Source organism: Zalophus californianus, chromosome 2, assembly GCF_009762305.2.
Source record: "Zalophus californianus isolate mZalCal1 chromosome 2, mZalCal1.pri.v2, whole genome shotgun sequence".
Lineage (NCBI taxonomy): Eukaryota > Metazoa > Chordata > Mammalia > Carnivora > Otariidae > Zalophus > Zalophus californianus.
In genome coordinates, this window is record NC_045596.1 from 157,508,935 (window position 1) to 157,534,346 (window position 25,412).

Genomic DNA, 25,412 nt, shown 5'->3' on the forward strand with positions numbered 1-25,412 from the left:
CTTTGAAGATTTTGGGATCTAAACTGAAACCACTGTCTGTTTCTTTGCAAGATCATCTTGTTCCTGTCTCTGTGAATCTCCAATGGCCCTTTCTTATTTACGTCCTAAAATTTTGTAAAGGTTTTCTTGCTTAATCCCTTCATTTCACGCCAGTCCTTAATGCAATGCCCACTTTTTTATTTTACCCTGATAAGTCCTCTCCTGGATCATCAGCCTCCTTCACAAGCTGGGGACATAGCTCAGTGTTGCCAGCTTGTAAGGAAATACGAGCTTCTACACTAGGCATGATTTCTGATGCCACTGTAATTTCCCCCATTAAGTCTACAGCTTATCAGTCTTCTCTCCTACACATTCTGGTCTTTTCCTACTCCTTCTTCCCAGTCCTGCCTGCCCCCATACTCCCTCCCCGCCCCCAAGAAATGAACTGGTTTACCTAGCAGGTTTAGTCTTGCTTTGGCCAGCTTATTGTTTCAATGTGATTATGAAGTCCCCGGCCTTGAAAACACAGTTTGTTAAGTTCCAGGCATGTCCAATGTCTCTCTGTTGAGCCTGGAGGTGTGCATGTGTGTACCTATGGTAGCTAAACACTCCTGGAGTTTGCAATCTTGCCGGTGACTAAAAAGATGGACTCGAGGTTAATTTGTGTTACTGGAGAATCATAGTTTTAGAGATGTAAGTAATTCTAGACTCCAACGTGGGCATTTCTCAGATCTGAAAATGGAGGCAGAACAAGGTAAAAGGACTTAACCACAGTCATAGAGAAAGTCAGTAGAGGAATTGGGGCCACAGCTCAGAGCCGTCCTACGCCAGTCCATCAGGGCCCTTCCACTCACATATGTCCCTCCTCAGGGGCTCATATATGTGAGTGAGAACTCTGGATGCCCAGATGCAACCAGAGTGCATCCCAGACCCATATGTATGTATCAACGAGATGGGGACAGTGCTGTGCATGTAACTTACAACACAGACAGTATGCTGGAAAAATCAGACCAAAACTGCTATAAAGAGGTTAAATTAGAATCCAAAGAGACCACATTCCCCATCCTGCCGATGCTGCTCCCCGGCCACCACCCCCTCCCCACGCCAGTAGCTCATTAAAAAAAAAAAAAAAAGATGGATCTCCCAAAGCACCTTGTTGAGATTTTCATATGATTTTTCTTTAGTTCAATCAATACACAGTCATCCCTTAATTCAGTGAAAATAGCTTTTCACACGTCCATGCACACACTGTCATACACACATGTAAAACATTGGCAGCAGGTACTTTTAATTTGCTGGAAAATATTTCTAAGAAGTCAAACAGCTCCAGCCCAATGAGCGTGCCCTCCGATTGGCTAGCCAGACCAGTTGAGGGACCTGATTGGTCCCTGATCCTAAGGACCGATAAGAACGGCTATAAAATCCCTGGGTGCAGCTCTTGGGCCCCCAGTTTGCAAAAGCCAGAGGTGCAAGAAACAGCCACTGCAGCAGGAGCGGCAAAAGCGTCAGCAGGAGCAGCATCAGCAGCAACAAAAAACCCTCATCAAATCCTCACCTAGGCTCTCAGTGTATCCAGATCCACATCTTCACTCAAGCCGGGAGAGGGAAAGAGGAAAGGGGGGGAGGAAAAAAAAAAAAAACCCAACAACTTAGCGGAAACTTCTCAGAGAATGCTCCAAAACTCAGCAGTGCTTCTGGTGCTGGTGATCAGTGCTTCTGCAACCCATGAGGCGGAGCAGAATGATTCTGTGAGCCCCAGGAAATCCCGGGTGGCAGCTCAGAACTCAGGTAAGCGGCAAACCCAGGACCGGTTTCTCCCCCAAAGAGCTGTCCTCATTTGCCTCTCGCTTTTGCAACTGTGTCTATGACGGCTGATCTTGATAATAAATGTGCTTCATGCCTGATGGCAATAAACTGCCAGTGTAATCCAATAGCCTTAGGAAGTGGAGCTCCTTTGTTTAATAAATTGCATGCAACTAACGAAGAAGCTGGGCGCTCTGCTGAGGGTATTTCATTGCATAAGCCTAGCCTGATTGCCTGAAATCTGGCACGTACCCTCTTGGGGGGGGGGGGGGAAGGGGGCGGGGGAAAGGCTTGAACGTTGGCATGCTTCAAAGCGCTCTCTATACTTTCCAGAAGCTGAAGCTGATCTTAAGGTGAGACATGATTTGTCAGATGCTGCTCCCCTTCCTTCACCCTTAAGACCCCATAACTGGACTTCCCTGACCCTTCAGAGAGCACACAGAAAGCTCCCTCTGCAGACAGATGGACGGAACCGTAGCCCTCAAGTCTGACAAATCCCAGGCAGATGCAGAGAAAACCTTACACATCCCACCCCTGACACTGCTCTTTCTCCTCCTCCCAGCTTCCTCATGCTTCATTCGGCTGCCCATGCAGCCCCAGGCCAGAGGGACCCTCAAAAAAGAGTATTTGTGAAACGTAGCAGCAGTTTCTTCAAGGGGAAGGTGTCACTCTGGTTCTGACTCCCGGGGCAGTTAATTGTGTATTATCTTGGCCTCTAGAGGACAAGAGTCCCTAGGAAGCCGGTACTAACACCTCTGCCTTTTGACTTCACTTGTCCGGCTTGCTCCTCTAACATTGCTGCCCCCAGCCCCCCAACTGTCAGCCAAGATGAGATCGCAGGTGTCCAAATGCTGCAGACAACCCTCCCCTGCGAAGAGCACAGGTCCCTGCCTAGAGGAGGGCTTTGCTTCACTTCCTTTTGTACTTAGTTGCTATAGAAATGCAGTGATTCACAATTCGAGCTTGCCTAAAACAATAGCAACCCTAATGCATATTAAAACTGCTTAAAGCAAAGTTATAATTTGAACCCGTGGAAATATATAATTAGGGAAATGACTTGTAACATCCCAGAGGCTGCGGGTGGTGGGAGGGGGAGGGGAAGCCTAACTGAACCACGCTTTTGATCTCAGAGGAGAATCCTATGGTATGAAGGCTGCAGATCATTTCTTGCCGAGCTGCTTGCCAGAACACCCCCCTTCTGAAGGAGAGAAATTACTTTTATGGGAGATCTTATCCAGAATGTAGAAAGCCTCATGCAAGTTCTTTGCGGTTTTTCTTCCAGTCTTGCACAAGGGGTGCCTTGGCCTTGTTATTCCACACCTGTGTTTCTCTTTTAAAAAAGAAATGGCTTTTAATATAAGAGAGATTATGCATACCTCTAAGCACTGACCTATGGTGGGGGTTGGGATGAAACATGAATGGACCAGATCCCTTTCTGCCAATGGGAAGGTAAGTTAAAAGCCCTAAATCGGAAGGGTCTCCAGATGAACTCCTGGCAAATTCTTCTCTGCCATTTAGGCTAAAATTCCATTCTTATTACTCTGGAGTGCATTTTTGGAAGCCAAATGGACTCCCTGGCCCTTCCACTTCCTAAACCTGCCCACCAGCCATCAGCCATCGCCTCCTGTCTTCCTATGCTTTCGGGCTCTAAGGGATGCCCTTTGATGCTACAGAGCTTCTTCAAGCACTTGCATTCCGCAGATTCTGGCCTTACTTCTCCAGCCACCAACATTGTATGTAATGGTGAGACCAAGAGGGAAAACTCACGCCCTCCCTCTCCTTCCATGTGCTCTTGCTCTTAGAAGCCAAAAGATCTGCCTGCCCCACTCTTTCCACTCCTACCCCCTCTGAACGGGTCCCTCTACTGGCCCCATGGCAGACATCTAAGATAGGCTCTTCTGACTCCTTGTCCTTGAATCTTGCCACCTTGACCCCGTTGAATCACCGTCACCATTTGACCCAGACTGGGTGGATTTGTCTCTTTCAGCTGAAGTGGTTCGCTGCCTCAACAGTGCTCTGCAGGTTGGCTGTGGGGCTTTTGCATGCCTGGAAAACTCCACCTGTGACACAGATGGGATGTACGACATCTGTAAATCCTTCTTGTACAGCGCTGCTAAATTTGACACTCAGGTAATAAGACCTTGACCTTGACCCATGCCTCCCACGGGCTGCTTGTCTTTAATGCCCTGTTAGACTATTGTTCTTAGGAGCCAGTCTTGTAGGGAAGCTGCTCTGCTTCTCAGCCTCCTCAGCGTAAATTCTCAGCTCCGGTGTGTGCACGCACACACACGCACGGGCACACATGCGCACACACGCAATTTTGGCCAGAAAGTCGGTTTTACAGGACACTCCCCACCCATTCTAACGCACAAATGTACCATACTGACAGAGGCTGTCTTATAAGGGAGGGGTGATGAGCAGGAAATCTTTACCTCTTCAAGAAGAAATAAAAACGTACTTCGAACAAAGAAGTTCTTCTCACTGTATGACCTAGCATACTAGCTTGTGAGTTATCAAAGTCTCAATCCCAAGAAGACAAAGCCATTTCACAGCTATTTTTAAGCTGCGGGGTGGTGGATTATGGTTCATCTCTTTTTTTCCCCCTGTGTCGTTATTTCTGTGGAGCTCAATTCTGAAGGTAGACAAAGAGAGTGGGGACACTTTTTTTATCCTGGCCACGGCGTACAATTTTCTCACTGCGAGGACACGAAGATGGCCATGAGACAGTGCCAAGGCAAGCCCCCTTAAGTTCCACATGTCCTCTCTGGTCAGCTCGAGCTAAAGCTTCTCCCCCTTACCCCTTGCCTGACAGGGAAAAGCATTTGTCAAAGAGAGCTTAAAGTGCATCGCCAATGGGGTCACCTCCAAGGTCTTCCTTGCCATTCGGAGGTGCTCCACTTTTCAGAGGATGATTGCTGAGGTGCAAGAGGAGTGCTACAGCAAGCTGAACGTGTGCAGCGTCGCCAAGCGGAACCCCGAAGCCATCACCGAGGTCGTCCAGCTCCCCAATCACTTCTCCAACAGGTACAGAATGAGTCCGCTTTTCTGCAATGGTGTGGGGGGAGGGGGGGAGGCGGGGCTTGGACAGAGCCAGACACAGAAGGGGGTTAATTGCCACAGTCATGATCTTATTTTAGCTTGCAGCCTTCCCAGCTTTTGCAGGAAAAAAAATATGTTTGTGATTGGTTGTGACAGCTTAAGCAGCCTGGATTTTTTTTTTTTTTTTCTGTTATAGAAAAAGTCTTTCCATGCAGCTAATAGAAAGCTTCATCTGCAGCATCCTTGGGTGCATTTTCATTGTCATTTCTCACCATAAGCATGAAGGGAATTGGGAAGTTTATGGAAACAAGATTGTGAGACCTCAAATTTGGCTGAAATTACGGCTATGCACGGCACAATTGGCCATTATTAAAACCCTGGTCAAATGTCATAATGCAGACTTTTAAATCTGCATGTGTTCTGAGTCGGTCCCAAGCCCAAGCAGGTATTTCAGTAGGTGATCCAGAGTAAGCCATGTCACTTCCCTGGGACTCGGATTTCCTTTGTGAAAAGTGAAATGGCTGGACAAGATGACTCCCATGTTCCCTCCCAGTCCTATGTTATTCCTTTCTCTAATCCAAGATTTCCCAGAATGGTGTTCTGGTGACTGCTCAGTCACATTCTCATCTCAGTATTCTCACATGACCCAAAGCCACTGAACTAGTCATACCTGAGCACTGGCCTCTCTGTGCCTCTGGCTACGGTCTTTGCCAGCCAGGAGAGGGCTGACATCTCATTCCACGGCCTACAAGGTTTCCCAGCAAGACCTGGGCTTCCCCCCATCTGTGATGAAGTTAAGAGAGGTGTCCATGGGGCTGGGGTGGAGGTATGACAGGGACAGTGGAGACAGGACAAGTTCAGCCTACTGTGATGCCCCGCAGCCTAAAACTTGCCTCCCAGTCCTGACGCGCTAGGATCCTTTGACTCTCTGGACAAATCCGCACTGACTGACAAAGATCAGTCCTATTGCATGTTACCCGACCACCTGAGAGCTAATACAGGCTTCCCTGGTTAATTTCCTACCAGGTGCTGCCACCCTTCTTCCAACAGTGGCAACAGCCTACTCCTCCCGGGGCTGACCAGTGATTGAGTCAGGCACAGATGTGCAACTGGAAGACAGGAAAAGTAGCTCTCCCTTAGGGAAATGCTTCCTTAGGGAAATGCCCGTGACATTAAAACTTACCTACACATTAGGTGCTCTTCAGAACCTCATGTCAATTTATAAATTTGTTGGTTCAGTACTTGGAAGTGACAATGGGTCCTAAATGATTTCCTCAGAATAAGAAAATCAAATCCAGCATGTATCTCAAAAGGCCTATCTCTTTATATTGACCTTGTTCTTAAAATTCTCCTAAGAAGAATCTGGTTACACCTGAAGAGGAAAAAAAAAAAAAAAAAAAAAAAATGGAAAACCCAACCCTGGCTAATTGTTGGAGACTCCCTTCACCATAAGGAAAAAAAAAAAAAAAAGGATTCTTAGTAGGATTCTTAGTAGACAGGGGCTAAGGAAAAAGTATGTATTTGTATGGTAGTAACTGGGGGGCAGGGGTATGGTGGCAACACCATTATTATAAGTCTAGATCTTTAAGGATCCTGTGACAATTTGTGACTTATAGCAAATAACCAATTTGGAGGCAATATGAACCTCTCTATTTCAACTGAGGTCATATCTTCCATTATGAAGGGAGAGGTCTTGATATGATATAGATTCTGGACTGGTGATATGACACAGATTCTGGACTGGTGATCCTAAATATCTAAGAAGACACTAGTAATAGGACTTGTTAATCCAGGCCACTATTCCTTTCAAAGGGGGGGGGTCTCCTTTTTACCACCTTTAGCAAATGGTCACAAGGAGTCTTGTCATCTCCCTTTTCCATCACAGGGAAATCACACTTATTAGGAAAGTGGGGGAAAGTGGCCATCCCTTGAAGACCAGAATCTTCCATGCAGCTCTTTCTTCAATTATTTCACTTCAACTGGCTAATATTATTCCTGCTCAGAACTGTAGAGATTTCCGGTTCCCTGCTGGGCTTGATTTGCTCTATTTAAGCTCCTCACTCTCCTGAAACATCCTGCTTTCCCAGCCTCTGCCCCACCACAGATACACACGAAGTTGTGCCAGTTGGCAGGGAATTGTGAAGGGAAGTAGTTACAGGTTCATTCCACCTTCCTGTGACTTATCTAGCATGAGATTTGGGCCTGGGAGAATCCAAAAGCCTGTGACTGGACCAGGAGCCAGAACAGGGATGTTTTCCATGAGAGAAACACACTCAGAAGAGAAAGGAGAACTGGATGTCCCCCCCTGGCTGAATTTACAAACTGCTCTCTCAACCCTGAGGGAGAGCAGGCAAATTGATCAGGCAAGCTGAGCAGTGTGAAGCTTGGGAAGAAAGCAGACCAATCCAGATCCAGAGTGGGAAAACTGACGAAGCTTCCAGCTCTCTAGGGCATGGATAGGGAACAGGAAACAGAAGAATAATATTGATCAAGGGAAACAAAGGACTATTTATAAACCCTCACACAGAACGTTCCTAGGCAGTATGTGTGTATTTGGGTAAGCATGGCTGAAACAGTAGCTATGGAGAATATCTGATCTTATTCTTTACCAAGAAAAAAAAAAAGTCTGTGAGGGAATTTTCAAAGTGGGAAAAAGAAACATGCTTTAAAAATCCTTTCAGTCCGGGTAATCAGAACCCTTAGCCCGCCAAGTCCCTGCAGCACATCCCGCCATCCCCTATAAAGGTGAAGAAAGGAATCTCCTTAACTAGTTCTAAGTCTTCCTGCAGAAGATGGTCCTCAAGCAGACCTGCACCATCTTTGTTAAATTAAGAAGGAATTTATATATCAAATCCCTAGAAACACAGAATGTCATAGCTGTAGATGATTACAGAGGTTATCTAGACTAAATACCTCATTGTGCTGATTTAAAGAACAGAGGCCCGGAGAGGAAAGTGCCCCACTACAGGTCATCCAGCTAGTGAATGACAGAGCTGGGCCTAGAACGCATGTGGCCTTGAGCCATGCCATTTGATTCTTACTTCAAAAATGGCAACCAGTAGAACCTATAGGAAATATCCACAATCCAAGCAGAATAAAAATAGAAAAAAAAAAATAGAATACCAAGGAGAATTGAGTAAATGTGCCCCGTGGTGATCAACGATTGCATTTGTGTACATTCTCTTCTCAAAGAGAAGGCACATCTTACCAACAGCTATAGTGACATGAACAGTTGTTACAAGATGGTGCCTCGATTAAATATGTGACAATTGCCAAGTCAACTTTTGCTGGAGATGCACTCTCTTAAATAATCTCACTTGGTGACTTCTAGATAGGAAAGGTCTGTCTCATTAATCCACACAATCCCAGAGGTCAGCGCCCTTCCTGAGTATTCCAGCCCTTAATGGAGAGGCGTGGTATTAAACTGTCGCTCACTCTGGCCAATGATGTGGACATCAAGGTGGCCAGACAGGTTGACAGGTTTCCCAGACTTGGAGGAGCTGCTAATGGAGCCATGGATATCTTCTATTCCAATGAGCACTCTTAGCCTGCCCTTGTTGGGTTCACAAAGCTCCACTAGAGAAGCTAAGGGTAGATTTGGGGACAGTCACTACGGGTGGTCGGGCTGGCAAGGCCATCGTGGAGAAACACCAAGAACAGATGTCCTATCTGGGCAAGCAGAGAAAGCAACAGAAAAGACAGAAGCCCTTAGAGAGGGAGAGTGGGGCCCAAGGGACACATGTGGCCTTAAAGAGGCGAGGCTTAGTTTCCTTACTGGTGTTAAGACTTCATCATCCAGGCAAGAGCTTTCAACGTTGAGCTAAGGAGAGACCATCTTCTGCAGTTCAGTCCCCTGGGGGCAGGGGAGGGCAATCGGTTATGGACAGTTCTTTCTACAAATGGAAGGGTTTAACTTCTAAGTTATAAAGTCCTGGTTGGGGGTCAGGAGGGTGAGAGATCAGAAACCTTATTCTGTAAGATCTAATCACCCTGTAAAACAGACGCAGAGATCAAGGGGACCCATGTCCTCGCAGAGCCCAAGAGTAAAGAGGTGCCTGGGGATCTATGTGGGTGTGTAGGTATCTGAAGCTGTTGGTACAAAGTAGTTTATTCTCAGTTTTTCCAAAACCATTTTTCTCCCCATTTCCCCATCCAAGTGAGATCTGCTTTGACTCATGTGCTTTATAATTCCAAAGGGTTGGAAAATGTGTTTCTGTGCCAGAGAATCCCAATTTTAACAACAGCTGGATATAATCCTCCCTCGGGGGAGGGGTAGAGCCAGGACTCTGTCCGAGACCCAGACAACGGCACTTTGCTTGGGGCCCCCAGCTTCATTCTGCTCACTCGCAGGAGGGTGACCGCTCTGCTTCATTACCCGTGTTCCACTCTGTTTACCGTACATCCTTGAAAGGACCTCTCTGGGGGGTTAAGTTATTCTGGAAGGATGTTTGATCCTGTGCTCTGTGAGGTGAGTTAAAAATAAACAGGTTTCTTTTCATGGAAGATCTTGTGGCCCCAGCGACCTGCAGGCTCCTCTGGGGAAAGAGTCTCTCCACATCAATACTGTAGGTCACTGTCATTGGGAGAGTCTCTTATTAGTGAACAGAGAGCTAATGGGTTTTGACAAGTGCCACCTCAAATTGGAAAATTACCTGAACTGTCTCCCCGATGAGCAGGACAAGGAATTCATATGCTGTCAGTATCAGTCTGTGTCTGAGCCATAACACTTAGCCACAGCGTTCCGTTTGCCTAAAGAACTTGCACCTCAGACGAAGGTGATTGATACCAAACGCAAGGTTTTTTTTGGTAAGACTCAACCACACCTACCTCTAATTTCTCTTTCTGAAATCCTGACTTATTGGAGAGAATTAGAATTTCTCAAACTCCCCATTTCCTCCGTGACCACAAAATAAATCTCCAAATGGACAGTGAGCAAGCAACTAGGACGCCGGCACGTGAGGGTTACGAAGAACAAGGACACAAATCCTGCCGTCAGTAGTTCACAGTCGGGCAGGGAATGCTGACCTGTGTGATGCTAATAACCACGTGTCCATAAAATGCTCAAAAAAAGGAAGAGGCCAGCAAAAGCTAGAGCAGTCGGGGAAGACTTTGGAATGATTGAAGCAGAAACCATCAGGGACCCCCAGTCCCTCCATTTCAGGGTCCTCATTGCCTGGCATCTGGCCTTCTGACTACAATGTCCCTTGGAAAGAAGACTGAGAATGGGATCGGTCAATGGCCATTAGCAAGGCTAGCTGAGCGTATGGTAGGGAAGTTAAATCGAAGAGAAAAATGCACGAGACACTGAAGGCAGTGGCCTCCTTTAAAAATACAAGTTTAGTCCAAAACCTTCGTGTGCCCGTACACGTGCACACACACCACCGAGCAAAAGGCGGACTGCAAAGATGCATCAAAATACCGGCAAATGCGTGTGAGTGACTGTTCATCTAACAGTCTCACCAGGGCTGGGCTCACTTCATTACATATTTGACTAAGTCCTGCTTCTACCACTAACCCTTCACACGACCTTAGACAAGTCACTGCAGTTCTCCCACCTTCGTTTCTTCTTTATAAAATGAGATGATGATATATAGCCACTGAATGATCTCTGAGATCCCCTCCAGCTATACGATTGTGTGTTTCTAAAACTGTTAGACATTGTTGGCAGCCGATTCTTCACAGTGTGACCTAAGTCTCCTGAGCATTAAACGCGAGAGCTGTCTCGCATCCCGTGGCACCCTAGGAAGCGTTGCCTAAAAGTTAGAGCCGAAAGCCACCTTCAGCTGATGAACCATCTGGATTTGCACCGTTGGGCCAGTGGGGATGGGTGTCGGCTGCAGCCCAGATGAAAGGCCAGGTCTTGCCTTGCCCTCCCTGATTGACTGTTGCATGTGCTCTCTTTCCTCAATGCAGATACTATAATAGGCTTGTCCGAAGCCTCCTGGAATGTGACGAAGACACGGTGAGCACCATCAGAGACAGCCTGATGGAGAAAATTGGGCCCAACATGGCCAGCCTCTTTCACATCCTGCAGACGGATCACTGTGCCCAAACACACCCACGAGCTGACTTCAACAGGAGGCGCACCAGCGAGCCACAGAAGCTGAAAGTCCTCCTCAGGAACCTCCGAGGTGAGGCGGCCTCTCCCTCCCACATCAAACGCACTTCCCATGAGAGTGCATAAGCAGGGAGAGGTATTCACAGCCTCGCCAGACTAGCATCATTTTAAAGGTGTTCACACACCGACTTTGAGTGTACTGTGCCTGGTTTGATTTTTTTTTTTTTTTTAGGTAGTTCCTATTTTCTATTCCCCTTCCAGAAAATTGCATGAAACGAGGCTTCTGTAATCAATATCCCAACATTCTGCAATGGCAGCATTCCCACAGACAGAATATGTGTGATCTTTCTGCCTCTCGGCAGGAGAAAATACCCTCTTTTATCACGTTCCTTCCCCAGGTCCCCTCAGACTCCTCTCAAACACAAAGCATTCGCGTAAGGCCCAGTCATTGTCATTGGAAGCTGTGGGGCCCTTTTAAGATGGTTGCCCCAGTAGAGTTAGCTGATGAGAATCGACTTAATTTAAATGCATGTCTTAAATGCCCATAAAGGTGTTAAATGGAATTCGTGTGATGAATCTGTGCTGGCCATGGACGAATATGAATGTCGTGTTTGAATTCTTGATCTCTCATGAGCTAGTGTCTTACAGTCTTGATCCTCCAGTGTGTAATTTCCTTTCCAACACATTTACCAAATTGCTCAACCCTGGCTCTTCAACCGGGCTTTGAGCCTGCATCTTCTTGCATCTAATGAAAAACAAAAAGCTAACATCTTTATGTACTGTAACTGCTCAGAGCTTTAAAAGTATCTTTAACAATTGTCTTAAAACCAGAGAATCTTAAGGTCTAACTGTGGAATATAAATAGCTGAAAACTAATGTACTGTACATAAATTCCAGAGGACTCTGCTTAAACAAAGCAGTATATAATAACTTTATTGCATATAGATTTAGTTTTGTAACTTAGCTTTATTTTTCTTTTCCTGGGAATGGAATTAACTATCTCACTTCCAGATATCCACATAAATGCTCCTTGTGGCCTTTTTTATAACTAAGGGGGTAGAAGTAGTTTTATTCAACATCAAAACTTAAGATGGGCCTGTATGAGATAGGAAAAACCAACAGGTTTGTCTGAAGGACCCCGGGTAAAATGTTAAATCTCCCAGCCCACCTCAACTCAGAGGCTACTCTTGACTTCGATCTCTCCTGAAACGGCTCTGTCACATCCATCCGGGAATCACAGGAACCCAAAAGAGCATCCCTTTGGGCTTGGACCACTTACAGTGAGTGTGATAAGGCCTACTCTATCTTGGGAAGTGGCAGTTCCTGACTCGCCCACCACCTTTCATCGGTGAACCGATGATGGCGTGGGGGACTTTCCCTTAAGTCAGTCAGGAACGAGTCAGTCAGCCTTTGGGTCTTCAGTTCCGGGGACTTGGGGCTGAGGGGGTATAAAGAACCCTGGGCTGTCCAGCCTTAATAGACTCCTCTTACATTTTTGTCCTGTAGCACACTGCCTGCCAAAGTAGTCCTGGCAGCTGGGCTATCTCTGTAGGATCACAAAAACAAAAAAAAAAATACAAAAAAAAACAAAAAAAAAAAAGACAAAAAAAGACAAAAAACAAAAAAAAAGGAAAAAGGAAAAAAAAGAAAAAAGAAAGAAAGAGGGAAACAGAGCTGGTGGTTTGATTATTTCTGCCGTGATGTTTACAAGATGGCAACCACCAAAGCCAAATGATTAACCTATCTATGAACAACAGTAGTTTCTCAGGGTCACCGTCCTTGAACCCAACAGTCCCTTAAGAGCGTCACTGCCCACCAAAGGTCAATGTCGAGGGAGGAGGAGGGAGGAGGGGTAGGACTGTAGGGGCCACTCCAAACTCGCTTAGGTAGAAACTATTGGTGCTTGACTCTCACTAGGTTAAACTCAAGATTTGACCAAACCGAGTGATAGGGATCCTGGTGGGAGGAGGGAGGGCACATCTCCAGAAAAAAATGAAAAGCAATACAACTTTACCATAAAGCCTTTAAAAGCAGTAATGTGCTGCTCAAGGACCAAGAGCAATCGCAGCAGACCCAGCAGCAGTGGTACACGCACCGCTGCCTTTGTCCCCACACCGCCTCGAAGCGTGCTGACATCAGATTGTTAAGAGCATTTTTATACTCAGAACTGTCCCATCCCCAGGTCCCCAAACATATGGACACTGCCTTAGCCTCTTGGAAATCAGGTAGACCATACGCTAAGTTGACTCTCCACTCCCCGCCCTTCCCGCCCCGGCCCCCCACCCCCAGGCAAGGCTGACTTCTCCGAACCAGAAAAGCTACTCAAGTTTGTGTGTCGTGTCCGTTTCGCAAACCCATGAGGCCAGGACCCCAATGCAACAAGTAGTTCACAAGTATTCCTAGCGAAATTCTCTCTTACTTCAGTCCCAGTAGATTCTCTCTTTTTGCTGTGACCTCTTCAAACCGTGGTACCCCCTTTTCTCCCCACAATGATACTTCTATATGTATCTGTAATACATATATCTACACATATGGAAAGAAGCAGTTCTCACAATGTTGCTAGTTTTTTGCTTCTCTTTTCCCCATCCCATCCCACTCCCTCCAAACTCCCCTTTAAACTTCCAAAGCTTCGTCTTGTGTTTGCTGCACAGAGTGATTCGGGGGCTGACCTAGACCAGTTTGCATGATTCTTCTATTGTGATTTGGTTGCACTTTAGACATTTTTGTGCCATTATATTTGCATTATGTATTTATAATTTAAATGATATTTAGGTTTTTGGCTGAGTACTGGAATAAACAGTGAGCATATCTGGTATATGTCATTATTTATTGTTAAATTACATTTTTAAGCTCCATGTGCATATAAAGGTTATGAAACATATCATGGTAATGACAGATGCAAGTTATTTTATTTGCTTATTTTTATAATTAAAGATGCCATAGCATAATATGAAGCCTTTGGTGAATTCCTTCTAAGATAAAAAAAATAATAATAATAATAAAAATAAAGTGTTACATTTTATTGGCTTTTTTCTCCCCAATGTCTTTCATTGTTATTCTTTGAAAACTTCTTGAATGAGACTTTCTGAATATGAAGTTAACGGCTGATTAATTTCTTTAAAGTCACAGATTAAGTGCCAACATGCAAACGAATGTAGTTTAAGCCAACACTTTCCAAATTTCCTTTCAAGACCATTTGGTGGCTCCCGTTACCCTCACAATAAAATCTCAAGCCAAACTCCTCACAGACTTCAAAGAAGCTGTATGGTCGGGACACCACTCGGCTCGCCGGCCTCAAGACTCACCTTTCCTCCCAAGCAGTGAACTCCACGCTCCAGCAGCACAGCAGTTCTGCTAAGGCCTGTGCTCTCTTTCCCTTCCAGGCCTTTACTTACACTGTTCTCACTTTCTAGCAGACCTTGCCCTGCACCCTGTGCTCAGACCGGAAGCACCCATGTTCAGTCACCGATGTGGTCCTAGCACTGCAAAAGCACCCAGACGCAGGATATCCTTGATAACTTAAATGCGTGATTTAGAAGGAGTTCAGGAGAGGGGAAAAAAGACAATCAAATCAGTGTGACAAGAGAGGCAGATGGTTCTGTGGTGATGAGGATCCGGCTCTGGGGTTGGACTTGAGGGATTTGAGATCTGGCTCTGCTACTTATTAACCGCATGATGTCAGATGACTTAATCTCGAGATGCAGAGGGTGGTGATAACTATCCATAGGGCTCTTAAAATAAGTGAAGTGCTTACATGTCCAATACACTGGATTGCTCACTAAGTGGCAGCTATTACCACCCAGGAAAGGGGATGAGAGCAAAAGGAGGGAACTTCCCATCTCGAAAAAGCGGGGAGAGGATTCACAGCAGAATGACATTTATCTGAGTCTCGAAGGATGGTTATAAGTTCAGTCATAGAAAAGCGGGGGAGGGCTAATGGGGTGTAGTTTTTTCAAGGAGAGTTCTTACATAGTTTGGGGTTCTTTTTTAATTGGTGGATTTTCTCTACATTGTAAATTCAAATGGGGACATTTTTCTCAATAGCCTCCAGACTGCATTTTTCCAGGTTCGGAGGGGCCCAGGACAGCTAACAAATACTTAAAAGTTGTCGCTTTGAGGCCAAAACTATGTGGAATTTGCTTTTCTCTGACCAGGCCCAGGATAAAGAATACATTGATTTCATTCTGAGCCTCCATCCTCAGTCTTCTGTCAACATCTGTGTATGCAGAGAGGCTGCTTACTACACTTTAGTGTTTAAGAACTGAGACCTGAGATTTCCTTACTCCAGATGCAAACCCTAATTCCCCAACTATCTCTGTGCCCTTGAGCCAAGTGTCGGACACCTTCACACCTGGGTTTTTTCAGCTATGAAAATATCCCTATGAAACAGATAAGTAAGAGGCCCTACCTCCTAGAGTCTTGAGTAATTAAATGAGTTATATATAAAGCACGTAAAGTGTCTAGCATATAGCAAGCTCCCCCACAAACAGTATTTATTGCTCACTCAACAAATGGAACTATCACTATTTACATGCATACTATCACCATCATTTAGATTTTACTCCCACCCCTGACATGAGTCTTGAGGGGACACTTGGGCTTCTTCTGTAGATCGCTAAACATTACTGTTTAATCAAGGTCTTATGAGTCAGAATGATGGAATATTACAACTTACCCAAAATGGCAGATTATAATACATGAACATCTGTATCCCATCACCAAGCTTAAGGAATAAAATAGCATAGAAAAGATATTCTCCTATGTGCCCTCCTGAAGCGATTCACACATTAAGAGCCCATGCACCGCCCGGCTAGCTCAGTCAGCAGAGCATGACTCTTGTTGTCGGGATTGTGATTTCGAGGCCCTCGGTGGGTGTGGAGATTACTTTAAAAAATAAAATCTTTAAAAAGGAAAAAAAAATTCCATGATTAAAATGTTTTGAAAAGCCATGGCTTAAAGTGATAGAATTTTTCAAATCATTGAAATATACTTAAAATTTTTTGAATTTCTATCAGCCTTTCAAAAATGGAGTTGAAAAGATCATCGAACTGTCTGCAAATCTGTGGAATAAGAGAAAGAACAGATCAGGTTGTCCCTCCCAGGGGACATGCATGAGCGCCCTAAGAGCTACCAGCATAGCTCCTGAATCGGTGTTTCTCAGATTTACTGTGCATAAAAGTCACCGGGGAATCTCATTAAAATGATTCAGTCCTTCTGAGTGATGCCCCAGAGCCTGCATTTCTAACATGCTCCCAGGTGATGTTGATGCTCCACGATGGATGCTTTGAGTGGCAAGGCCCCAGCTGTTTCAATATACCGGAGTCAGTTCCTCATTCCGAGAAACTCCACACGGCCACTACAAGGATGTTCCTGAAGTGCAAGCATGATCATTTCACGTCCTTGCTTTGGTAGCTCCCCATTGCCTAGAGGACAACTGAGCATCTTGGCTTCAAATGGAAGCCCCTCAAAATCTAGGCCCACCATTATCTTTTCTGCCTCATCACCTTCACATATTACTTCACATGTATCATTCCTTCTAATGAATATTCTTCTCCCCAAACTCCTTTTCATTGGCCAAAGCCCATGTCACCTGGGAAGCTTTCCCCAGCATGGCCAAGCTTATAGCCAACTGCACTGCAGAGTGCTTGGAAAGTGCTTGGTTATCCTTGTGTTCCGGTTCTTAACACAAAGCAGCATGAGCTAAGCATCTGTGAGTAGAGGAAGGAAGGAAGGGAGGGAGGGAGGGAGGGAGGGAGGGAGGGAGGGAGGAAGGAAGGAAGGAAGGAAGGAAGGAAGGAAGGAAGGAAGGGAGGGAGGGAGGGAGGGAGGGAGGGAAGGAGGGAGGGAGGGAGGGAGGGAGGGAGGAAGGAAAGGAGGGAAGAAGGAAAGGAAAGGATTCCATTACCCACCAACTAATCTATGACTTCTCCCCCAGTAGAATGCTGAGCCTTAGCAGCAATAGCAGGGTATGCTGGGGCATGCAGGGCATGTTGCCATGGTGAATAGAGAAATTAATTCCAGGTGCCATTTGGGTATCTTTTAAGTCTGCCAGCTTATAACAACACCACATAATTCTATTTCTTTCCTGATAAAAGTTTACACTTGCTGTTACTTTCTCCTGGTAACAAAAGACTCAGCAACAAACATGTTTAGATATTTGCTAACTTTGTGCAAAGCATCATACTAAAGAGCTAGAACACAGAAGGAATATGACCATCTGCAAGGCAAACTACATCGTGTCTTCTTATATCTTTATTTTTGTCATACAGTTATTCTCATAATAGCCCTCAATTCACTAATTCTTCTTCCCTATACTCAAGCTCTGCCATGAACTGAATTCCCCATGGCCCTTTGATATCTTACCCCAAGAAGAACTTGAGTGCCAGAGTGAGGCATTGGCTAAGCCCACCCCACCACTCTACTATAAAGTCTGAAGAGCAATGCACATCACTCCACTTTTCAAAACTGAAGCCCAATTATTGAATAAGTAATCAACTGAATAGCTATGTGCTACTTGACATCATACCTGGAGGCAGCGTGCAGCAGGCTAAGCTGAGAACTCACTAATTCAGACCCCTGCCTGCCAATGAAATGCATCTCTGCTTCCCACTGTGTAATAAGGGATTTGTGGCTTCCAGTTGAGGAGAGAACGCTATTCTCAACTCTAGCACAGTTAAGTCATACTGCAAGTATACTCTGCTTTAGTAAGCCAGATACAGTATATGTCCCACAGAGACCATCAGGGTTTCCAACATTTGGTCAAAATCTCGGAACCAATTCCAGTGACAGCCTGTTCATCTGTCTTGGGATTTCCTAAAACACAGTCACTCCAGGCCATGGCTCACTCCCTCCGCACAGGCCTGAGCTCGTCCCTTCCCCATCCCCTATCCATCAGGAGACTTCTAGGACTATTTGAAAAGCCTGGCGCTTGCTAATCCTTTCATGCCTTATACCTGGTCATCCAAAGTCACCACTCAAGATCTAGCCAGTGTCTAGCCCCTCCCATCCACGTTTTCTTTCTTTTCAAATAGCTTTAATAGTATACAATACAGATGAATTTCAGTTTTAAAAAATAATCAGATCAACTTTAAAAAATACATATAACTTTCTCATTGAATGTCCACATGTTTTTTAATGCTTTATGCCCCTTCTCCCTGAATCAACCTCCTACTACTATCCTCCTTCCAAAATCTGCCCATTCCAAGGTAACTATCTTCGCCTTCTCTTTTAATATCACCTTCAGTTTCTCATCTGAAACCCGATTCCTCAAAAATCATTGTCCCTTGCCATCTTCCCAAATAGTTATTCTTCCAAATCTCAAGCCTGATGAGTAGGGCCCAAAGGCCACTTTGTCCCAATGCTGTTCCAGACTGATTTTGCCATTGTTCTATAAAACTGCTGACTGACTGAGGCTTAGGCTGTTAGGTGCCGAATGTTTTGTGTCTCCCTGAAAATTCATATGCTGAAATCCTAACCCCTAAAGTGATGGTATTAGGAGGTGGAGACTTTGAGAGATAACTAGGGTAGAGCCCTCATGAATGGGATTAGTGTCCTGATAAAAGAGACCTGAAAGAGTTTGCTCAGCCCTTCTACCCTGGGAGCACACAGCGAAAAAGTCATCCACGCACAGGAAGTGGCCCCTCACCAGACATCACGTCTACCATCGTCTTGATCTTGGACTTCCAGCCTCCAGAACTATGAGAAATAAATTTGTGATGTTCATAAGTCACCCGGTTCATGGAATTCTGTTACAGCAGTCCCAAAGAACTGAGAGAGGCCATCTGGCTACCCCATTTTCCTCCTCTCTTTGTCACTGTTACCCAGGCCAAGTATACTCTGGAATGATATGGGGAGGAACGCCTTGTAGATGATATTGGTAACAGGCTCGTGATGGTCCTTTTCACTCTCAAGTCACCCCATCGGTCTGGACAAATTCAATATTCATGAGAATGCTTCATCCAGTGCTCAAAGTCTTAGTCCTTCCTCAGCTCCACCTCATAGCCAAACTTTGGAATCAGGAGGCACACCCCAGTATGGCTGTGGTTTACTCTGGTCATTATCATACCAAAATGTATTCAATATTAGCCTTTTCTGACAATGGTACAATTCAGAAGTCTTAAATCCAGAATCTCTGACTGCAACATCCTTCCTTTATGGCTCTCTTATTCACTTATCAGCACTATATCAGTTCCTTAACCTTCCTCTGACCTCAGGCCCTTGACCTTTCTGCATTCTCCTGATCTCCCAAAACCTGTCCTGTCCCCATCCTCTCTGCTCAGCCTTCTCCACATGGTTAATCACTTCAACCATGCAATTGCATCGCCCTCAAATAGCTTGCCCCATCAATCTCTGTCACACTCAACTGGAAAAATCCCAACCCTCAGCTAGAGAAGAAGATCATAAAGCCATGCTCAGATCTGGTGTGACTTAAAATTGATCAGCTCCCAGCTTAACCGGACTTTCAGTGCTGCCTGGGAATCTTCTCCATCCCTGTTCAGCTCCCTTTTCCACTCTCCATAGCAATGGTTAAAACCTTCTCCAGTCCCACCCAGCCACCTCTCTACTAATAATGCCCAAGCAGAAAATCTTGCCTCCCACTGCACAGACAAAATAGAAACCACCACGGGAGATGTCCCTCAGTTCCCTGCCACCATAGCCATCTACATATGTCCTTTTATATATTTCCTTGCCACAAAAGGTGCAGAATCTCTCTTCCTGTCTCAGAATAATGAATCCACCTGAGGTCTGGATCCCAGCCCCGTTCCCCCTCATGCAAGATCCCGGGCCTTCAGGTGCCCCTCTCCCTTTATGCCTCCCTCCTCTCAGTGCTGTCTTTTCTTTCAGCTGCCTCTCCCCGCCTCCCCGACTCTCGTAACCACACCATCTTCTTCAAAGAGATGTCTGCTTTCATTTCCATTTCCTCACCTTCTATTCACTCTTTGATTCTTTAGAATCTGGTGTCCACCTTCCCTGAAATGACTCTAAACTAGGTCAAAATATCTCCTGTTGCTAAATCCAAAATCCTTATCTTATGTGATTCATCTGCTCCATTTGGCACTGATAAACATTCTGTCCTCCATAAAAGGCCCTCCATGACAACTCTTCTCAGTCTCTACTTCCCCTTCCCAGTCCCGAGATTATGGAGTTGTTCAGATTTCTGTGCTGACCCTTCTTCTCTTTTCCTCCTACGTACTCTCCTTTGGCACTATATCTACTCACATATTTCAATTCCTGTTTATACGTTAATAACTCCAAAACAGTATTTCCCTTGAAAATGATCCACATATCCAACACAAATCCAACTGGATACTTCCTCTCTGATGTACAATAGGCACTCAAAACGTAACATATCCAAAACCGAATTCTCCAAACCTCCTTCATTGTGTGAGACTTCCTCCTTATCCTCCTTCCCAAACTCACAGAATTGCATCTCCATCCACCTGAATGTGGTCTTCGACTCTTGCCCCCTTCCCCTCTTGGCAAATAGATTTCTTTCTAATTGTCTTTCTAATCTGTCCACTTATCCACATTCACACTGCTACTATCTTAACTGAGGCCTCATTCTCAAAAGCCTCCTAAATTCTCTTTCGGCATTCAGGAATGCCCTGCCTTTGCCCCCAGATGCATTCCCTCCTTTGGGGACAGCAGACTCTTTGCAGGGAGGAAATCTGATTCTGTCACTCCACTGCTTAGAAACCATCAATGGCAACTCTTAAACATCAGAAGAAGATGCCCACTGCACACACCGAATATAACAGAAAGTGCTAGCTAATTTGGCCACTTCTTGCTTTTCAGACTATCTCTTGCCGATCAATTCAAACCCATCCTACTTCTCTCGCTGTGTGGTCCGGCCATGTATGTAGTCTGTGCAATTTCATGAGGCTAGAAGGTTACATAATAAAATGTTGATAGTAATTGTTTTTGTTTAAAGAGTTGCTTGCCATTTTGGCTTTGTCTTTTGCAGCATGGTTTCTTTTTTTTTTTTTTTTTTCCCTCCAATGTGCTATTTTTATAAGACAAAAATAAAATTTTAAAGAATCAAAATCGAAAAGCAAGGCTTAAACAAATCAGTCACTTACTGCTGTAAAACTGATTTATTTTTACCTTAAAACATCCCAAATATTAATACCATGGTCTCACCATATGTATGTATATAAATGTCCTCTTCAAAGTAGCAAATGCCCTTGTCATATTTAACTGACAGCTGTTCATATATACATCCAACAATTTTGATATTTAAAAGATATGTGTCTGTTCCAGGAAAACTGCTGAATCACACAACTCAAGGTCCAGGCAATTCATATATCATGCAACATCATTACCCAGTTCCTAGTAAGTGCCAGGCTCTGTATTCATCATGGTCCAGGACTAATAATCCCCTTCACTCCTACAAAATAATAACCGCTCAAAATTTTTTCCAGTGTTTTTTTTTAAATTATGTTAAAGACTTCATTTATTTGAGAGAGAGAGCACAAGCAGGGGAGAGGGGCAGAGGGGTGGGTGAGCAGGCTTCTCGCTGAGCAGGGAGCCCAATGCAGGGCTCAGTCCCAGGACCCTGGGATCATGACTCGAGTCAAAGGCAGACACTTAACCGATGAGCCACCCAGGTGCCCCTTTTCCAGTGTTTTTACTGAGCAAAAAACACTTCCTACCAGGTTACAAATTTGTTGTTCCTTTCCATACATTGATGAAGCCATCAGGATGACAAATACTTCGAGCTGTTTTCCTAAGTGGAAAAATAAATTCACACCCGATCTTTGCCCCCTCCTCACTTTCTTGGCTATGCGACTAAAGGCCACCATTTGCAATGTAGCTTGCTGTAGGGGAGGTGTTCTACCTGTGCTCAGGGACCAGAGCAAAACCAACTGTCTCACTTTTGATCAAACCCATTCTTCAGTCTTCTTTATTCTAGTGAATAATAAACTATCTTATTATCCTAATGAACTAAAATCACTTGCCCCGTTAGACTCTAGAAGGGAAGTAGCAGACCTGGAAGTAAAGTTTTACAGGCCCCACAGTCACTCAGTGACAGACCGTCAGAGAAACAAATATGGCGGTCTCCAACCCCCAAAGCAGAACATATGCTTTGACAAGTGACTTAAGAGGTCCATGAAGGAGGACGTTGGGAGTCTGCATATCTCATAAAATATGGGCTAGAAGGTCACCACACCCCCAAAAAAAAAAAAAAACCACTCCTACTCCAACCACCCCCACCCCATCCACCTTTTAGGAACATTTCATCTCTAACAGCAAGAAATAAGAAGGCTGGGACTCAGTGCACAGAAATGGAATTAGCGACAGTGTCTTGCTCTAAAGGTTCTACCAGCTACAGTAAAGCCCGAGTTCCCAGCTCCACCTCACCTCACCTTGCCTGCAGGAGCCCAGCATTGCCAGCACACGCCCGTGGCCTCGGGCTCAGTGGCTGTGGCATTAGCCTATAAATCCTCAGTCCAACTTCTCTTGAACCCTCTGACCCTTCTCAGCAAGTCCTCCCGGGCTCCAAAGCAAGCCAATCCTCACCATCTCCACCATCTGGTCCCTTCCCTAACTTTCTACGCCCTTCTTTGTTCCCCTGTAGATCAACATGTTATATAATTTAACTGGGTTCTGAACCTTGTCTGGACCATGGCAGACTCAGTATACTCGGAGAGTAGAGATGATCTCCCTATAAAATAAATTCATGGGGCCATTTAACAGAGTAGCTGCAGGGCCTGGCTGAGAGCTGGCATCTCCCGCTGCCAAAACCTAGTTTCCCTTTATCTTTCCTTTTGTTCCACTTTCTTTTCATTCAAGGTTAATGTGGCTGGGCTTTTCAAAACAGGTGACTCTAGCTATGTTAATAAAGCAAGGTGTGATAGCATCTTCCATGACTTCAGATGTCAAACACTGAGGAGAAGAGGGAAAAGTACTTTTAAATGACCACATCCTCTTAATAACATTCCAAGGGAGAGACCGCTTATCTTGATTTTAATTTTTCAGTCTCCTTTTATCTCTTCCTCCAAAAATATGGCTGAGAGCAAGATCACCCATGAAGCACTTATCAGAAAGACATTAACTAACATTTGTGGGAGCCAGCTGGAATATGGGGCAGATTGAGGGCAAGGACTGGAGGGGGAAAAGTGACAATGGTACCTGATGAGAATACACTTTCTACTTTGTAAGGCTGGGCATCATTTATAAACACAGACTTGAACACATTCAAATATTAAAGTTATTTGAGCAAAGCATGGCCTGAAATTCACCTCTGAATTTCCTCTGAAGAAAGAGCTAATCAAGCAAAATGCTTAGGACAGACAAACTTAGGGAGAGAATGTTTAACTTATTTAGAAATTTAAATTGTTTTCAGTCCCCAAAGAAACTCTGATTTAAAACAATCATTCTTACCTCATGTTTAAACTGTGGCTTTAAGCCTCTGTTGGCCAACATGACAACATCTCCCTTTATATGAAAGCCAGACTTCCAGAAACTTCAGCATTGGTCAGTGTTGCTCAAAGTGAATGATCCGTGAACCACCTGTACCGGAAGCACCTGGAGTCCTTAGGCAGGTCTAGGCCCCATTCCCCCTTAGTCTCCCATCATCCCACCCCTTCTCCTGACCTTTCGAATCAGAATCTCCTCCAAGATTTAGTCTGGAGTCTAGAAGCCCTTCCAGGAAGGCATTTCTGGCAGCATGGATGGATATAGGTGGTCAGGCAGAATTTGGCCTATAAAAAAGACTTCTACCAAGGATTCAGCTAAAGACAGAATTGAAGAATCCTGGACGTCCAGTACTAGAGACCCAACTACTGATACCTGGACAATGACCAACAACATTTTCACTTACTAAAGAGAAACTATGGAGCCCAACGAGGCTTCTAGATCAAAGGGAAGGGAAGAAGTTAGGAATTAAAGACCAGAGACAATGACAATGACAATGACCAGGCAGAGGTTCAAGTCCAAAGATGGAAATCCAGAAACAAAGATCAAAACCCAATGGCAAAGCAGTTGATCAATAACTATAGAAAGAGCTGCAGTGAGCAGCAAGATGGACATGGCAGTGTGCTAAGGTCTTCTGAGGAAGGGGTTTGTCCAAGGCAGCTTCGTCCTTGAGCTGGGACAAGACATGTCCGCATAAGCTCACAAGCACATCTGATTAACAAGAACAGATGAATACTAATTAAGAGCCCAAGCTACTCCCAACATCAAGTCTCCCTGAACTCAGCATCATACAGGAGTTTCCATAACAATGCTTTGTGTTAAGTGTACAATGCCACCAACGGCTACAATTCATCATCACAGGGAAAGAGGACAGGGACACAGGCACTTGGGAGGGGAAGGCGCTGACATCACGTTATATCCCCAGGCCAAGTTTTAACAAGGGCAAGGTAAGTCATCATTAGCCCAGTGTGCAAGTTCCAGCAATCAAAACACTCAAGCCCGGGCTCAGGGGAACAGGCACACCTGTAGAGGAAGTACACTCATTGCTCAGTGTTGAGCAATTGACCACGCAAGAGGTGAGAGCAGAAGCCGGAGCTCTTCCCTCTCTGCGGCTTTCTCCAACCTACTAAGTAAACCAGCATTGTAGGCAGCATGAAATGACCTAAAAATCCCATTCTTTGAGAACCTAGCAGGGGCATTACACTAGCATACTATTTAACAGACCTAATAACACTGGGAAACAAGCTGTGTGATCCCCATTTTACAAATAAGAAAGCCCAGGTACAGAGAGGATAAAGGATCTGCTCAAGAACATTTCTGACAATTTTTCATTTTTTTTCCTTTTTTTTTTTTTGGCCTTTGAAAAAATATGGACGGCTTCATGGGTTTTCATGTCATCCTTGCCCAGGGGCCATACTCATCTCTGTATTGTTCCAATTTTAGTATACGTGCTGCCAAAGCAAGCGCTCTGGCAATTTTTCATGCTCAAAACACTCATTATACCATTTTTCAGAAGCTGCTTCTTTTATAGTAAAAAACAAATCATATGGCGATTTCATTACTTTTATCATGAAAAAGGCTTTAGAAGTTGGGTACACATATGCATATACAAACATGCACCACCAGAGCCTCCATCTTGTATTGAGTTTGGGAAAGGAGAGAATTTCCCTGTGGATTTTCTTGAATGCCCCTCTCTTGTTTGACCCAAACTCTGCAAAGAAACCACTGGGATTACAACATGCATAAAGCTTGCATTAGTGTTCCGAAGTACCAGAGCCCACTCACACTTTGAACCTAGTTCTGTCCAACACCTAACAATGCTTTTTCCTACGATACCACGCTGCACCGCTGCACTTCCACTTCCTTCTGCCCCCTTCCCCAACTCTCTCCACTCATTGGGATGTTACACAAAGATCAGGACCCAGTTCAAATTCCTACCTTCTACAGAAGACCTTGTGTAAGCCATCAGTCTGTGTTACCCTCTTTCTTCTCACTTTATGGCAAGAAGGGACAGACGAAGCAGTCAGCACCAAGACAGGTGTTTGAGAGCAAAATCAGAGATGGTGCAAGGCTAGGCTGCCAGGAAACTAGAAAAAGGGAATCAAAACAGAGTGAA

General features: G+C 44.9%; 1 protein-coding gene and 1 non-coding gene across 2 annotated transcripts; one reads left to right on the plus strand and one right to left on the minus strand.

Moving 5' to 3' along the window:
- The first annotated feature begins 1,441 nt into the window (after positions 1–1,441).
- STC1 (stanniocalcin 1) lies at positions 1,442–13,827 on the plus strand. Its single transcript, XM_027599797.2, has 4 exons — positions 1,442–1,767; positions 3,770–3,912; positions 4,595–4,806; positions 10,735–13,827. Exons 1-4 carry the CDS (start codon positions 1,650–1,652, stop codon positions 11,003–11,005), a joined length of 744 nt encoding a protein of 247 aa, XP_027455598.1. The 5' UTR covers positions 1,442–1,649; the 3' UTR covers positions 11,006–13,827.
- Positions 13,828–24,659: 10,832 nt separating this feature from the next.
- On the minus strand, positions 24,660–24,763 carry LOC113926065. Its single transcript, XR_003521149.1, has one exon. It is a non-coding gene; the product is annotated as a U6 spliceosomal RNA (small nuclear RNA).
- Between the last annotated feature and the right edge of the window lie 649 nt (positions 24,764–25,412).

Bases quoted from the DNA above. Each gene is read 5' to 3' on its own strand.
- STC1 (XM_027599797.2), top strand. From the start codon at position 1,650: ATGCTCCAAAACTCAGCAGTGCTTCTGGTGCTGGTGATCAGTGCTTCT. The intron at 3,913-4,594 runs GTAATAAGACCT...CTTGCCTGACAG, and splicing joins CTGCTAAATTTGACACTCAG to GGAAAAGCATTTGTCAAAGA. The intron at 4,807-10,734 runs GTACAGAATGAG...TCCTCAATGCAG, and splicing joins CCCAATCACTTCTCCAACAG to ATACTATAATAGGCTTGTCC.